The following is a 17,269-nucleotide window of genomic DNA, read 5'->3' as shown; positions in this document are numbered from 1 at the left end:
TGATGAAAATGATGAAAAATATGTTACAGTTCTATTTTTTGGATTATAGCAAGGCTGCTTGGGGCACAGCTTTTAACCCTGGGAATTAGAGACATTTCAAACAAATGGTTTGTAAGCTATCTACATGGAAGATCTCAAGTTGTGGAGTTACAGTCTACCACATCTGATGTCACAAGCACAGTCAGATCTAATCTGCAACCAATTACTAGAGGAGTTCCTCGGGACCTGCGCTAGTAGGCCCTATATTGTTTATCCTGGTTACTAACGACTTTCCATCATTTCTCCAAAACAACAGCACTCACTGTCTAATGCATGCAGATGACACAACCCTTTTAATAAAAGATGACTCAGCAGAAGGACTTTATGTAAACTCTTTAACATCACTGCAAAATGCTCTCATGTATAGCAAACTCAATGACCTAGCACTAGACCCCCGACAAACTCAAGTGCATTTCAGTAGGAAAAAAACCAAACACCAAGTCTACCTAATACATCAATAGGTAATCAGGTCAAGTTTTTTTGGGTATCACAATAGATAACAAGCTTTCAGGACAGAACAAGTAAATAACAACACTGCAAAAAAAATGAGCACAGGACTCTACATAGTAAAATGTATCAAATGGATTGGAACTTTAGAAGCTGCAAAAACTGCCTATTAAACATTAGTGGAATCACATATTAGATATGGACTGGTTGTCTGGGGCAGGCTCTCTACATATTTGAAACAATCATACATGTTGACAGACTAAACCTCCAGACCAACAGTGACGTCCACACCTACCATACCCGTAATGCTTCCAGATACATATTGCCTCAACCCGCACTGCTCTTTTTGGTAAAAAACCATCATACATTGGTAGAAAACTCAAAAATATGCTCCCAGAAAACATCAGAAACCTATCAGGAAATCGACTCAAGAAAGGACTTCAAGATTACCTAGTGAAAAGACCAATATACACCTTTGATGAGTTCCTAACACCGCCAAGCTGAGAAAGAACTGCACTAATATTGAACAACATAAAATATATTAATATTTTTACTTGTGTAATGACATACTCTCTTTGAATTTTGTATGACACTATTACTGTACTTCATGTTCATGTAATAAAGGGAAAAAAAGAAAAGAAAAAGATATATGAGATTACCAACCTGAGTTGTCAATCCTCTGATGTAACCTCTGTTAATCCAAGGTTCATGGATTAGGGCAATATCCAGGCCTGTTGTGATAAACCTCTTACCCAAGATATTGGTTGCGCCCTTGGCATGGTGAAGGTTTACCTGTATGAGGCGCGTACTCTTCTCCTTTTTTCCACCTCCCCCTGGTGGTCCATCCCCGTCCCTCCTCTTGGAACGTTTGGGGGCGCTGTCCCCTTTTTCCCTGGCCGAGACGGGTGGTCCTTTCAGAGAGGGTCTCCTCTTTCAGTGTTCCCTTGATATTTTTTTCTTCAGTCTTAACTGAATTTTTCCAAACTTGTAGCTGACCCATGGACCCTCTTTTTCAAGTATGCTTGCTGTGGTGCAGTTGACTGCCAGGGTAAGCAGCACTAACTCTCTCGTCGCTTCTACGCAGAACATTCCATTCCCCGACAGATAGCTCTTTATTTTGTGCCTTTAAGAACTTCATAATCTTATTGATGGTTTCATTTGTGCTATTTGGAAGATAGATAGTCGTGATTCTTGCACATGGAACTTCTTCCTCTGGTACAATCTTCAGACTGGCCCCTTCCCAAGGCTCAAGGGAATCTTGCTTTCCTTTCAACCACTTAGCTGTATTGTTGTCTTCACAAGTGAAGATCAGAACTTATCTCCTGTTGATCCCGTAGAAGCTTGGAGTGTTGGGATCCTAACGTTCCTCCACATTCGCTTCCAGGATGAAGTACTGGATCTCTTCCATCTGTTCTGTTGTGAGTATGGTTTCGGGAAAGGTGGAGTGTAGAATCCCCACCCTTATACCGTGATTGGTCTATTGCTTGTTTGTTAGGAAGGTTTTGGGGTTGTGCAGATTGCTCCTTTTGTTCCCCCTTTCTCACTTTGTTTTTTGTTTTCTTTCTCTGGTAAGCTTCTGGAACGGAGCCAATAGAGTGAGGTCTTTTTGTTTCTTTAGGAATTTATTTTGGTTTTCTGGGATTGGTTTTAAGGCGAAATCCCTGGCTCCTTCCTAAGAGTAAACTCTTTTCCGAAACCAAGCCATTCGTTTCCTGGTGGCTCCACTCAATTTTTTGAGTGCTGCTAGAGCTCTCTGGTTTGTTTAAATAAGTTTTTGGGGTTTCATTACTCATTGTGTTTCCCATGAGTAGCGGAGATCTAAAGGACACCCCAAGCATTGTCCCCGCTCTACTTGGGGAGGGCTATGTTTAAACTGGAGGTCGCCAGGTATCCAGAGTTCGCATATTAATGATCAAGCACACCCTTGATCAGGCAGCCCTCGGCATATACTGTTCCACCTTGGCTTGGATAAAGAAAGAAATTTAGGTTTTTAGTAACAGTAAGTAGAGTATCGTTGAAGCTAGATTTTTGGGAATTGAGGGTAGTATGAAATGAAAAATGAGTGTGGTAAAGGATAGCCAGAAAGAAGCCCACTAGATCAGCTCAGCCTGATCGGAATTACCATAGAAGACAAGATTTGGATCAGGCAGTTCCCAGGTGTGCGAGTACGAAAATACAGCACGTAATAAGAAAGATGGCTGTACGTGTGCTTCATGGACACTCTGGCTTGGCACATGTGTTGGGGTATGAAGACCCCGCCACTTCGCACCTGAGGCTGCTACTTTACAGCATAGGTTGTCAGTATGAGGGATCTATGTCAGTTGCTCATCAATAGTTATTCCCAAATACTTGGCCTCTTCGGATGCGTCTATATCTGGAAGTCACTCTGCTTGGTCTCTTTTCCTGCCAAACACCAGTTGTTGGGTTTTATCTTCATTTACAGGCTATTACTATGGCAGTATTGTTTAGCCATATTTAATGCCACTGATGAACGGACTTCGAGCATGTCAGGGAGCTTTACACTGAGAAGGAGGAAAGTATCGTCTGCATACATCAATGTTTTGTTACATTCCGATCAGCCATGATGCAGAATAACTGAAATTTGTTGTAACATCACACAATATAACGTGTGAAACATGGATATAATGTCAAAACTAAGGCTCAATCGTCCCAATGAAGGCATTCAGGATCGCCAAGACCGAAAGAAGCTCTACAAGTGCAGTTGAACATTAAAGTAATGTTCACTGTGTTCTTCAGTTTTTCATGGCATAGCGTATCATGAATTCTTGCCATAAGGTCAAACGGTCAATAATGAGTACTACTTGCAAGTTCAAGGACATTTGAGTGAATCTGAAAAAAACCCTGATTTGTGGCAAACAATTGATGGCTTTGGCACCATGACTGCACCTGATCACACGTCTTTGCTTGTTCATGAATTTTTGGTCAAAAATAGTACTGTACGATGCCCTAGTCTCCATATTCTCCACAATTAGCTCCGTGTGATTTTTTTACAACTCTATAAATAAACAGAACTTTTCCTAGTACCCACAAAGTACTTAAAGGGCCTTCGTTTTACAAGCATAGATATCATTGAAACTGCATCGCTGAAAGAGCTACAGGCTATCCTGAAGATCGAACTGAGAAGTATTTTGAGGATTGGAAGAAGCGTTGGCTTGGCACAAGTGCATAATATCTAATGGTAACTATTTTGAAAGTGATAACATTAGTTTAGACAAATAAATAAATATTTTCTTCAAAACTGAAGATTCAAATGACATAAATGGCATATCAATGTGGCTTATAAAACAATGTTATCAGCACATATTAAGCCCATTGACAAAAATCATAAATGTTTCTTTTGAAACTGGCACATTCCCATCCGCACTCCAATTGGCAAAAGTTGTACCTGTTTTCAAAAAAGGCGATCCAAAGATAGCGGATAACTATTGACCAATTTTCAATTTTACCTGTTTTTAGCAAAAATTTTTGAAAAACTGTTCCTGGACCGACTTCTTAATTTTCTTGACAAACACAAAATTTATCTGATCAACAATTTGGTTTCAGACCAGGAAAATCAACTTTTGGAGCAATCACACAACTTTCAGATTTTATTGTGGAAGGCTTTGAGACGCATAAAAATACGCTCAGTCTTTCTTGATCTCTCAAAAGCGTTTGATACTGTTAATCATGGTATATTGCTACACAAGCTGAAAGGCTGTGGTGTACGGAGGACAGCACACCAGTGGCTCCACTCATACTTGAGCAGTAGAAGTCAATGTGTTCAGGTCCAGAATGCAATATCAAGTAGTATTAGAATATACCAAGGAGTCCCACAGGGATCAATCTTGGGTCCTGTCCTTTTCCTGATTTATGTGAATAACATCCATGCGTCAGCCTTATATGGGAAAATCATTCAATACGCAGATGACACGACTCTCTGTTTCCGGACTGATTCTCTGACTTCTTTGGAGATTCAAACCTTCATATTGATCTTAATTCTTGCATTCAAAATTTTCTGGTAAATAATCTCAAAACTAATCATGAAAAGACAAATTACATCAACTTCTAGTTTTCATGGGTTGAATACTTATGAAACCCCAACAGTAATGATGGATAACATTGTTCTGGAAGAAACTGATTCTAGTAAATTTCTAGGAATACACCTAGATAAAGGGTTGACCTGGAAAGTTCACATTGAAAGTGTATGCGCTAAATTGGCATCTGGAATTTTCGTCGTTAGAAATTTATCAAAGTTTTGTACGTCTGATGTCTTAATGATGGCTTACTATGGATTAATATTTCCATACCTGTCGTACGGAATTTCTCTGTGGGGCAGTTGTGCCATATCAAACTTGGAAAGAGTATTCAGACTGCAAAAAAAAGCTGTTCGAATCATCGCAAAATTGAACAAGAGAGTCATGTCGAAGTGCCTTCAGGGAGCTCAACTTGCTAACTCTTCCCAGCTTGTATATTTTAGAGACTTCATTTTACTATCGATTTCAGTGTATATTGACGCAGGGCAGTGATATACACAAATACGAGACAAGAGCTCAGGGGCGCTTTCGAGCCCGACAGCATAGAACAGCAGCATTTGAACGCCTCCCTTCTCAAGCTGGGATCAAATTCATTAACAATCTCCCTGAAATACTAAATTTAGAAACAAATCCAAAAAAATTTAAAACCCAATTAAAACACTACCTGGTGTCTTGTGCTTTTTACTCAGTTGGCGAGTTCATGGAGCACACTTGGGATTGATATTCGCGGCGGTGTTGAAATCCTGGGGGTTGATCTCACGAATTATGAATTTTGTTTTTTTTGTATGTGTATGAATGTGAGCCTGCGTGCAACTGTATGGAAAGTCGAGTGAATGGATTTAGTTTTTAAGATAAATACTGTAAGAAATTGGTATTATTGACTATTGCAATACAATGTAATATATATTGTCAATCCAATATATATTGTTCTATTCTATTCCTGTTATTTGTTGAACGTACCTCGTACATATAATAATACCTCAAAGTTGAAACTTTTATTTTTTGTCACACTGCCGGCTAAAAAGTACAAAATAAAAGTGTTTATTTTGGTCACCAGCTTTTAGAGCAACTTATTACAAACAATTAAATATACAACACTTGCCGTTTTCTCACTGTTTTCTATGTTTTGATAATTTTTTAAGTGAATTATGCAAATAGCTTGAAAATTTTCCACCATTTTAAAGTGAAATGAATCAGATAGAGAGTTAAGAAAAAACAAAACACTAAATTTGAGTTTCATGGTACTCGTCCAAAAGTGCACTTCCTCACATTATGGATTTGGGCGTTGGCACCACTTTTTCAATGTTTGTGGAGTATGGACGTCAGGGTTGAACGGAAACTTATCCGGAGTGTATGTTACAGCATCGACAGTGGGGAGGGAGGACAAGTTGAGGAACACCAACTGGGGACTGTTGGGGTGGTCGAGAGGGACCAGTGGGGGGTCGAGTGTGACCCCTCTGAGCGTCTCAGGTTCGACCATATCCTAGAGAAAGTGTTAGCCCAGCTGGAACCTGTTTGTCTCTCTGAGCAAAATTTCTGTGTGTCCTTCTTCCAGTTGGACGTCCTCAGTCCCACCACCAAGGTCAGTAGAGATGGTACACATGATACTAATATAAGCTGTCTAGACATGGTAGAAGATCATAGTCTACAAACACGGATTCTCTTTATAAGTTTCTTCTTAGTCATTAGAGATGGTACACACAATACTAATATAAGCTGTCTAGACATGGTAGAAGATCATAGTCTACAAACACAGATTCTCTTTATAAGTTTCTTCTTAGTCATTAGAGATGGTACACACAATACTAATATAAGCTGTCTAGACATGGTAGAAGATCATAGTCTACAAACACGGATTCTCTTTATAAGTTTCTTCTTAGTCATTAGAGATGGTACACACAATACTAATATAAGCTGTCTAGACATGGTAGAAGATCATAGTCTACAAACACGGATTCTCTTTATAAGTTTCTTCTTAGTCATTAGAGATGGTACACACAATACTAATATAAGCTGTCTAGACATGGTAGAAGATCATAGTCTACAAACACGGATTCTCTTTATAAGTTTCTTCTTAGTCAATTACTGTCTTGTTCTTTTTTTACTAAACATGATGCACAGTTTTGTCACAGCATTTTTTAATGTTCAAAATCACAATCTAATTTCAATGTATACAGTTTGAACTGAATAGTTATAATAGTGGAATTAAAGCAGACTGTTTTGTATTTTTTTTTTTTCAATATCAGTGATATTTTTATAAAGAATGTTCCAAACCTTTGTTCCATACATTCTATGAAATAGATAGAAATGTCTTTGTTTGCTTGTGCCAAGAGTGCTATTACCATGTATGTATCTGCCAACTGGTCATATGGGGTTTAATTAGCTCAGTAACAAAGAAATATCGCCTAGAAACTAGATTAGGTCGATTCTAATTACAACGGGTCTTTTAACTCAATTTTGATACCAATATTTTCAAAGTATCTAATTACAAAATAATTAATAAAATAAACAGACGTGCTTAAAATATTATAGAAAAACAACATGATTTCGCCACTGGGGTTGTCGTAAAGCTGAATTTTAAAATATGTCTATTCATAGATGACAATTTACCAATAACTAAAACCTGTTATTTCAGTAATTTCTGTATTAAAAAACGTATATAGATAAAATAATTATGTATTTTTTATAATAATATGTTGCTTATAGTTTTTATTTTGAAATGAAAAATGCCTTTATTAAAGAGGCAGAGTTAGGGCTATTATGCCCTCTCTACTACTCAACCTCATATTATATACAGTGAATTTTCAATAGTTTAATACAATTGTGGTAAATTATTAACTTATTCATTAAATAGAAAAAACAAAAATACTTAAACCATCATCATCATCATCTGACATTTCCGTTATCACGGGTCGTCGTACACTGCCTCCTCCACTTTTGTCTGTCATTCCAGGTCTCCTCTTCCTCCACCTGTATTTTCTGTAGTCCCCTTCTCTCTATGTCTTTCCACACTTGGTCCTCCCATCTTCCTCTCGGTCTTCCTCTTGGTCTTCTTCCTCTTTCCTCCTTCTCCAGTGCTATTCTAGACATTCTATTATCTCCCATCCTCTTCACATGCCCCATCCACTGTATTCTTCTTCTTTCCATTTTCTCTTGCAGTGAAACTACCTTCAATCTTTCTCTGGTTATTTCGTTCCTTATTCTATCTCTTCTTGTAGTCTTCTGTATCCCTCTTAAAAATCTCATTTCTGCAGCTTGCAATCTGCTTAAATCATTTTTAGTCCACGTCCACGTCTCTGCTCCATATAATAAAATTGGTTGGAAATAAGATTTATACATCAATACTTTTGATTCTTTCCCAATGTTCCAACTCCACACAATCTTCTTCACCATATTGAAAAACTTTCCACTCTTCCATATTCTGTTTCCTATCTCTTCTCTTATTGTGCCCCTATCTGTTATGATACTTCCTAAATAACAGAAATTCTTCACCTTTTCAAGTCTTTTTCCTTCAACTAACACATCTTTGTTATTTCCTTCCCTTCTCTCTACTTTCATTACTTTACATTTTTGAACGTTCATCTCTAAACCATATTTCTTCGCCACTTTTGCCCATTTGTTCAACTCTCGTTCTAACTCTTCTTCCCTATTTTCCCATATCATTATGTCATCCGCATATGCTATCGTCTTAAGTTCTTCTGCTCCTCTGTTTCCTTGTACTTCTAGAATAATTTCATCCATTATAATATTGAAAAGGAAAGGTGACAATATGCTTCCCTGCCTTACTCCTCTCTCTGTTTTAAAAGTTTGCGTATATTTTTCTTCAATTTTCACCCTGTTTTTAACCCTTAACCCATACAAAATTTAATTATCTTTAAGTAAAAATCTATATAATTAAATGAATACTTAAAATACAAAAGAAAAACTTTATACATTTTATGATAAATACAAGATAATTCAAGATGAAGATCAAGAAGCAAGAAACATTAAACATTTAATCACTCTAAACACACCGATTGACCACATGACCGCAACAAGCAGCACCACCTATCACCCCCACAGGCCTCCCAGCAGCAAGCCCCTGACCCCTGCCCGAAATGAGCACGGTCCTCAATACATCTGATATCATCGGGGAGAGCGTTGCAAAGGCGACAAGCCTGGACAGTATAGGACTTATTAAAAATTGTTGAACGATGACGTGGAATTGATAGTAATGTGGCTCCCCTTCTTATAGGTCCTTCACTACTATCAGAGATAAAGTTGAAATGATCAGACAGATAATTGGTTTTTATAATTAAATGCAGAATAGAAAGAATGTAGAATTTACGTAGTTGATGAAGTTTCATGAGTGAAAATTGCTGAAAATATTGCTTAACATGCTCGTGACGTCTGAGACTAAAAATAAATCTAATACAATAGTTCTGAGCTCGCTGGAGTCAACGGTCATGTCATTCATCACGACGTCACAGAAGTCTAAGTGTCTTAATGAGCATCACCTTAACATTAAATGGCAGGTACAAGGCAAACTGCTTCAAACCGTGGATGCCAGCCAAGACTCTTCTGCACGTTATTGTAACTTGGTCAGTCCATTTGAGATTTCTGTTTATAGTGAGTCAGAGATGTTTCAGTGTGCTTTGGTAATTTAGTTCACAACTGTTAAGTTTAAGTTTCGGTGCAGTACCAAGATTAATTCGGTTTATCGTTCTAGAGTTACGCACTATCATTCCTTGCGTTTTGTTTTAATTTAGTTTCAGTTCTTGTTTTATTTCCCAAAAGTTAATGGCTTCAATATCCAAGTTGAGTAGTGACACAAGAGTGGCTAGTACGTTTGGTAAACAGTGAATGTATATTTGCAAATCATCAGCATAAATATTAAAATTTGAATGTGTTATAATTGAAGTGACATTGTTTATTATAAAGTGAGAATAAGATACGCCCGAGTACAGAGCCTTGTAAGACCCCCCCCCCATGTAACAGTTTTCCAGTTAGACAATTTATTTATTTATTTGTACATTACAAATCCAATAACATCAAGAAATGGAATCATGTCAAAACTGCATTTTTTCATTGTAGTAGACCCAGGAACTTGTCTAAGGTGTACACTGAATTGTCCTGCAGATACTTTTAAAGTTCTTTCTTTAGGGTTTTTCCAGTAAAAGTTTGGAGATTATTTGGTAGCAGATTCTTCAGTTTGCATCCGATGTATGAAGGAGTTTTCTCAAAGAGGGCCGTTCGGTGTCGGGGAAGGATGTTTCTTGCTGCATGTCTTGTGTTGTAATTGTGAACGTTCTCGGTTTGTTTCGAGATTGCGATTGTCAGCATGAAGGATTACTTGAAGGATGTAGAGGCTGGTGACTGTTAAGATGCCATGGCTTTTGAATGCTTGTCTGCATCTTTCTCCTTGGTTTAGGTTAGCTAGAGCCCTTATGGCCTTTTTTTGGGTGATAAGTACTCTGCTGAGATTACCAGCTGATTTTCAAAACCTGACACTAAATAGCACATTCATGTTTACAATACTCGGGGCACTGACCTGATCAGCAAACCTTTCACAAGACTTTCTAAAATTCAATCTTCATTTGTGGCCGTTGGAATAAATCTATTCAATAAACTACCTTTGAATGCTTAGAGTATTATATTAAGTAAGTTTCAAACGGTTGTTTATAAGTGGCTGGTAGAAAGGCTATTTTATGTCTTATCAGGGTTTTATTGTTTATTGTTCTGATAAAATAATACACTTTTGTCTCACCAACATATTATATTATTTATGTGTCTGAACAATTTTTTCTCTTCTTGTCAGTTTTCATGAAATTTTGATTTTAAACTTGGCCAACATTTTGATACTATGCATAATAATAATAGATTTGTTTTCAGCAGATAGTAACATCCCAATAAGACATTACATACATACATGCAAAATATATGTAGATATAGATGCCTTTGTTTGTTAACCAAACTCCTCATCTCAATGAGTGATGTGTATTGAATCGCTATTTAATGGGCCATTTGCCATTAAATATGATGGTGTGTAATTAGTCTAATCATAAGAAAATCTGAACGTACAAAGGGGTATCCAAAAAATCCCATATTAATTTTAAAGCTATACAGGGCATTTCAAAAAGGACTTTACAACTCTGAAAATTCATATAAAATTTATTAAACAAGGTACAGAGCTGGTTTTGGTGTTGTTTTAAAGGAAAAACAGTTCAAGTTTTTGACTCACGTAGTCCGCTAGTGCCTAATCGCGCCGCACAAGTGCTAGTGACAGTTACGTTAAACATGGCTGCCTTCACTGGATCGGAGCGTGCTAGTTGTGTGTTTTGGTTTGAAGAATCGAAGTCTGCGACAACAGTTCAGCGTAATTTTCGTACCAAGTACGCTAAAGATCCTCCTAGTAGGCCTACAATTTATGAGTAGCATAGCTGTTTTGTAGAAACATAAAAAATCCTCAGGTCGTCCAAGCACATCTGACGAAGTCGTTGAGAAAGTGAGACAATGTTTTGTAAATAGTCCTACGAAATCGACCCGGCGTGCATCTCGTGAGCTGCAAGTACCACATACGACGGTTTGGCATGTGTTAAGAAAACGTTTGCACTTGAAACCATACCGATATTCGCTTTTACAAGCAATTAAAGACACTGATAAGATTGCCCGTAGGAACATCTGTGTGGATATGTTAAATCTAGTGGATGATGATGAACATTTCTTGGACACCATAATCTTTTCTGACGAGTCCACTTTTCATTTAAGTGGCAAGGTAAAACACACATAATTGTAGGATTTGGGGCAGCGAAATTCCACATGAAACATTACAACATGTTCGTGATAGCCCTAAAGTGAACATTTTTTGTGCGTTGAACAAGATGAAAGTGTACAGCCCTTTTTTTTCCAAGAGAGAAACCATCAATGGGATAGTGTACCTTGACATGTTGCAACAATTTTTAATACCACAGATCGATGAGAATGACCGAGAACGAAATGTTTTCTTTATGCAAGATGGCGCACCACCACACTATCTGACTAACGTCGGGATTTTCTAAATGACTGCTTACCAGGTCAATGGATTGACCGTGATGCGCCAATTGCATGGCCCCCCCCGTTCCCCAGACCTGACACCGCTAGATTTTTTCTTCTGGGGTTTCATAAAAAGATATGGTGTACGTACCTCCTTTGCCGGCCACTCTACCTGAACTTAGAGCAAGAATTTACGCTGCTGCTGAGCAAGTTACACCTGAAATGCTAGTGCAAGTCTGGGAAGAAATCGACTACCGATGGGATGTCTGCAAAATAACCAACGGAAGCCACATCATTTTAAGGTAAAAAAGAAGTGTTTTCCTTCAAAATAACACCAAAACCAGCTCTGTACCTTGTTTAATAAAATTTATATGAATTTTCAAAGTTGTAAAACCCTTTTTGAAATGGCCTGTATATTTTCAAATTTGTTTAAAATGTCTTATTTCCTTAAAAACACTCTCCATTACTAATAATACATTTATTTCACTGGTACTTCCACTGTTTGAATAATCTTTTGTAGTTATCTCTATAAATCGCTGACAGCCCCTTCCTTATCTTTCCTTGAACTCTTCAATGTTGCGAATCAGTGTAACAATTTACAAATGTAGAGTATTATCTCTGTTCAGAATACACAGACAACATTGGATGGTCTGTCAGGGGACAATCGGACAGAGCTTGGGGCAGTAGTGCTACCTACATAGTTTTTAACATAGACAGAGCAGTGTTTGCTCAGACTGCCTGTCATATAACAATTTACAAATGTAGAGTATTATCTCTGTTCAGAATACACAGACAACATTGGATGGTCTGTCAGGGGACAACCGGACAGAGCTTGAGGCAGTAGTGCTACCTACATAGTTTTAACATAGACAGAGCAGTGTTTTGCTCAGACTTCCTGTCATATAACAATTTACAAATGTAGAGTATTATCTCTGTTCAGAATACACAGACAACATTGGATGGTCTGTCAGGGGACAACCGGACAGAGCTTGGGGCAGTAGTGCTACCTACATAGTTTTAACATAGACAGAGCAGTGTTTGCTCAGACTTCCTGTCATATAACAATTTACAAATGTAGAGTATTATCTCTGTTCAGAATACACAGACAACATTGGATGGTCTGTCAGGGGACAACCGGACAGAGCTTGAGGCAGTAGTGCTACCTACATAGTTTTAACATAGACAGAGCAGTGTTTGCTCAGACTTCCTGTCATATAACAATTTACAAATGTAGAGTATTATCTCTGTTCAGAATACACAGACAACATTGGATGGTCTGTCAGGGGACAACCGGACAGAGCTTGGGGCAGTAGTGCTACCTACATAGTTTTAACATAGACAGAGCAGTGTTTGCTCAGACTTCCTGTCATATAACAATTTACAAATGTAGAGTATTATCTCTGTTCAGAATACACAGACAACATTGGATGGTCTGTCAGGGGACAACCGGACAGAGCTTGAGGCAGTAGTGCTACCTACATAGTTTTAACATAGACAGAGCAGTGTTTGCTCAGACTTCCTGTCATATAACAATTTACAAATGTAGAGTATTATCTCTGTTCAGAATACACAGACAACATTGGATGGCCTGTCAGGGGACAATCGGACAGAGCTTGAGGCAGTAGTGCTACCTACATAGTTTTAACATAGACAGAGCAGTGTTTGCTCAGACTTCCTGTCATATAACAATTTACAAATGTAGAGTATTATCTCTGTTCAGAATACACAGACAACATTGGATGGCCTGTCAGGGGACAATCGGACAGAGCTTGAGGCAGTAGTGCTACCTACATAGTTTTAACATAGACAGAGCAGTGTTTGCTCAGACTTCCTGTCATATAACAATTTACAAATGTAGAGTATTATCTCTGTTCAGAATACACAGACAACATTGGATGGTCTGTCAGTGGACAACCGGACAGAGCTTGAGGCAGTAGTGCTACCTACATAGTTTTAAACATAGACAGAGCAGTGTTTGCTCAGACTTTCTGTCATATAACAATTTACAAATGTAGAGTATTATCTCTGTTCAGAATACACAGACAACATTGGATGGTCTGTCAGTGGAGAACCGGACAGAGCTTGAGGCAGTAGTGCTACCTACATAGTTTTAACATAGACAGAGCAGTGTTTGCTCAGACTTCCTGTCATATAAACAATTTACAAATGTAGAGTATTATCTCTGTTCAGAATACACAGACAACATTGGATGGTCTGTCAGTGGAGAACCGGACAGAGCTTGAGGCAGTAGTGCTACCTACATAGTTTTAACATAGACAGAGCAGTGTTTGCTCAGACTTCCTGTCATATAACAATTTACAAATGTAGAGTATTATCTCTGTTCAGAATACACAGACAACATTGGATGGTCTGTCAGTGGAGAACCGGACAGAGCTTGAGGCAGTAGTGCTACCTACATAGTTTTAACATAGACAGAGCAGTGTTTGCTCAGACTTCCTGTCATATAACAATTTACAAATGTAGAGTATTATCTCTGTTCAGAATACACAGACAACATTGGATGGTCTGTCAGTGGAGAACCGGACAGAGCTTGAGGCAGTAGTGCTACCTACATAGTTTTAACATAGACAGAGCAGTGTTTGCTCAGACTTTCTGTCATATAACAATTTACAAATGTAGAGTATTATCTCTGTTCAGAATACACAGACAACATTGGATGGTCTGTCAGTGGAGAACCGGACAGAGCTTGAGGCAGTAGTGCTACCTACATAGTTTTAACATAGACAGAGCAGTGTTTGCTCAGACTTCCTGTCATATAACAATTTACAAATGTAGAGTATTATCTCTGTTCAGAATACACAGACAACATTGGATGGTCTGTCAGGGGACAACCGGACAGAGCTTGAGGCAGTAGTGCTACCTCAGAAACGCATTGAGAAGCAGGTCAATGAGGAGGTGCGTAAGATGATGGCTGACATTTTCAGTTGTATAGAGCCAGAATTAGTGAACTTCATCAACCATCACGAGAAGCTCGACAGCATGTGAGTATCACTCAGTATCAGTATTTCTGTAGTTGTTAGCTAGTCTGTGTACTAGCTGTTCCTTGTGTTTCACAATTCTATATTTTACTTTAAAAAGCCACATTATTAATTTCTATTTTAGTTGTAATTATTTTCACTTTCTTCAAGCACAGTACATTAATCAATTGTCTTATAATGTCTTACTCTTGAATGTTTGTTAATTTTAGATTTTTGGAATAGGTTTAGTTCTTGATTACTACCTTAATCCACCGTATTAATAAAAACATTCTGGAAACTCAATGAATGTACCTTCTAGAATATTAAAATTGAACTTTAATAGTTTATGCTTATTAGCCCTTAATTGCTAATATGACAATAACACAGTCACAGTTCTGTGATTCTGACCCTTAGAAGGTTAAATAGTGATGTGTTGAAGCCGAATCTCAAATCCACTGATCTGCAAAGATCGCGATGTCGTTAATCATTGGCTGATTGGCAGTACTCAAATTACCGATCGCTACGACAAGTTTGACCCTGTTTGTGTTTTCACAACCGTAAATACATAAACTAATTAAATAATTGTTGTGCTTTTGGAAATAATATGTTGCTTGTAGTTCCTATTTTCTGTGTTAATGTATATGTAATGCCACTTGCCTGCCGGGAAAACCAACAGACAATCACAAATTTTAGTATCTTGACTAGGGTGGTTGGAAAATTTATAAATTGTTTTAAGTTTAACATAAATTATACAAATTTATGCCCATATTTTCGTACAATAAATGGATATATTTTAAGAGCCTATATTTTATTCTATAAAATTACGAATGTTGTAATTTTACAAATTAAAGTTGAAGGTTGAATTAAAGGGGATATGACTTTGTTTTTAAATCGTCTTGCTAGTTCTCCTAAACTCTGCTAATCCCTTTAAAATAGAGTCAGAGTGGCCACCCGACCGGGAATAAGCCGGGAATTTTTCTGAGAACCGGGAAAGTTAAAAAAACAAATTTTCCGACTCCAATAACGTATAAAATCAAGATATAATTTGAAAGCTTCTTGAATCAAGAATTTATTAATCTCAAAACATTGTATTTTACGTGACGTGGATCGTGAAATTGTGGAATTAAAGATTGACATATGTTCGCGAGCTTCATCTTGCCTCACTAGTTTAGTTTAGTTTGTCTTGGTTAGTTCTACTCCTGTGTCGCGGCAAGCCCCCCCCCCCCACCAAAACAACACGTAACAATGCATTGGACAATTTAAAATCGGCCGACCTATCCGGACTTCGGCACTAAACGAGCGGTACGCTTTGAGAGGTAAAGCGGTAGTGACCGCGATACAAACGGGGTTCATGTATTTAAGTATTATTCAGTTGTCGAAGTGGGGCTACGAATAGGCTTAATATTTCGGTTCGTTGAACAATATAATATGTTTGACGGTTTGACATACCCGGTATTTGAGTACACCAGAATTTCAGTTGGAATTTTACCAGGCCTGATAAGATACCTTTTGGAGAAAAAATAGTGGATAAGCTATAATAAGTAATGCGTCCGACATGTTGCACAGCAATGACAGAATGAGCTGAGGACTGAGCGCCAGGAGAAACATTTATTGTCTAGAATCAGCGGCAGATAAGCGGTATCTTGCGGTACCGCCCTGCTGCTCACGTGTGTGTATCGCGGCCGAGACCTCGGTTGGTCTATGAATGATTGCTCCTCGCACACGTCCTGATTGGCCGTTAGGTTAAAACAAAGAAATTGATGTTATGTGTTGATATCACGGTCACATCCAAATCGTGCCTGAACTGCGTTTACACTGGCAAAAAATTGCAATTTTTGTGTACGTCTGTAATAATCGTGTCTCAACGGGTGCAAGAACTCTCGCGAACGCTGCCGCAACCAGTGTAAGACAATTGTTTGCAAGTTCTCGTGAGTAAAATTGCTTATCCTGTTCTCATTATGCGACAGTAGTTGTGCAAATTCTCTCGCAACTTTATTTGCCAGTGTAAACGCAGCTTATTTTGCCGCCAGTCTACAGACGGCAGACGGCCAGCCGACCGAATCAAACACGCACGCCAGTGTCGCCGCCAGAGCGGGAAGTCCTGTAAGTTCTCCGGTCAACTATTTACCTGAACGACTTTACCGCACACGTGACGATCGGTCGAACGATTCAAAGTGTTAATACCAAATAGTCCGAGTCCGACATATATAAGGAGCCTTATGTCATGTTTTGTAGTCCATGACTATAATCTAACGAACACGTGACGAACCACAGCCTTTTGTGCGTTTATTTACTTTGTAGTTGTGTTATGTCGTGATGGGGTGATTCTATTCTTACATTATATTAAAGACTGACACAAAATATTTAGGAGCCAGTAATTGATAACATCAATTATTGTGATCGTATTCTGGGTGCAACTATAGAAGGTACAGTTCTGTACTGGTGTCTAAGTACCGGTACTTATTCTACAGATCGCGAACTAACCGCACTTCGGTAACTTTCGTAGCAGATAAATTTCTGATTATGCATTTGTCATGTATTGACTGTCAGAGCCACGATACTTTCGCGGGACTTCTAATCTAGCGATGAGAATCTGGAACAGCGTGCATTACGCATGAATTTTGGACTCCGGGAAACATGCGTGAATTTTTATAGTGTCCCCGGAATTTTTACTAGGGATGGATCGTTTCCGATACTCGGTACCGCGGCTCTTTTTACTCGATTCCGATACCAACAGAAGTGCATAAATACGCTTGAAAA

At 38.3% G+C, this 17,269-nt stretch overlaps 1 protein-coding gene across 1 annotated transcript in view; it reads left to right on the top strand.

Moving 5' to 3' along the window:
- The first annotated feature begins 1,504 nt into the window (after positions 1-1,504).
- Positions 1,505-17,269, top strand: part of LOC124361396 (exocyst complex component 1-like) — a 72,991-nt gene continuing 57,226 nt past the window's right edge. The window contains exons 1-5 of the mRNA XM_046815444.1: positions 1,505-1,534; positions 1,661-1,932; positions 2,560-2,802; positions 5,883-6,102; positions 14,346-14,533. Of these exons, the coding sequence (XP_046671400.1) occupies positions 1,505-1,534; positions 1,661-1,932; positions 2,560-2,802; positions 5,883-6,102; positions 14,346-14,533 (953 nt within the window). The remainder of the gene's footprint in view (positions 1,535-1,660; positions 1,933-2,559; positions 2,803-5,882; positions 6,103-14,345; positions 14,534-17,269) is intronic.

The sequence above is a fragment of the Homalodisca vitripennis genome, chromosome 4 (genome assembly GCF_021130785.1).
Source record: "Homalodisca vitripennis isolate AUS2020 chromosome 4, UT_GWSS_2.1, whole genome shotgun sequence".
NCBI classification, from domain to species: Eukaryota; Metazoa; Arthropoda; class Insecta; order Hemiptera; family Cicadellidae; genus Homalodisca; species Homalodisca vitripennis.
This window is presented reverse-complemented; position numbering and strand designations above follow the sequence as displayed.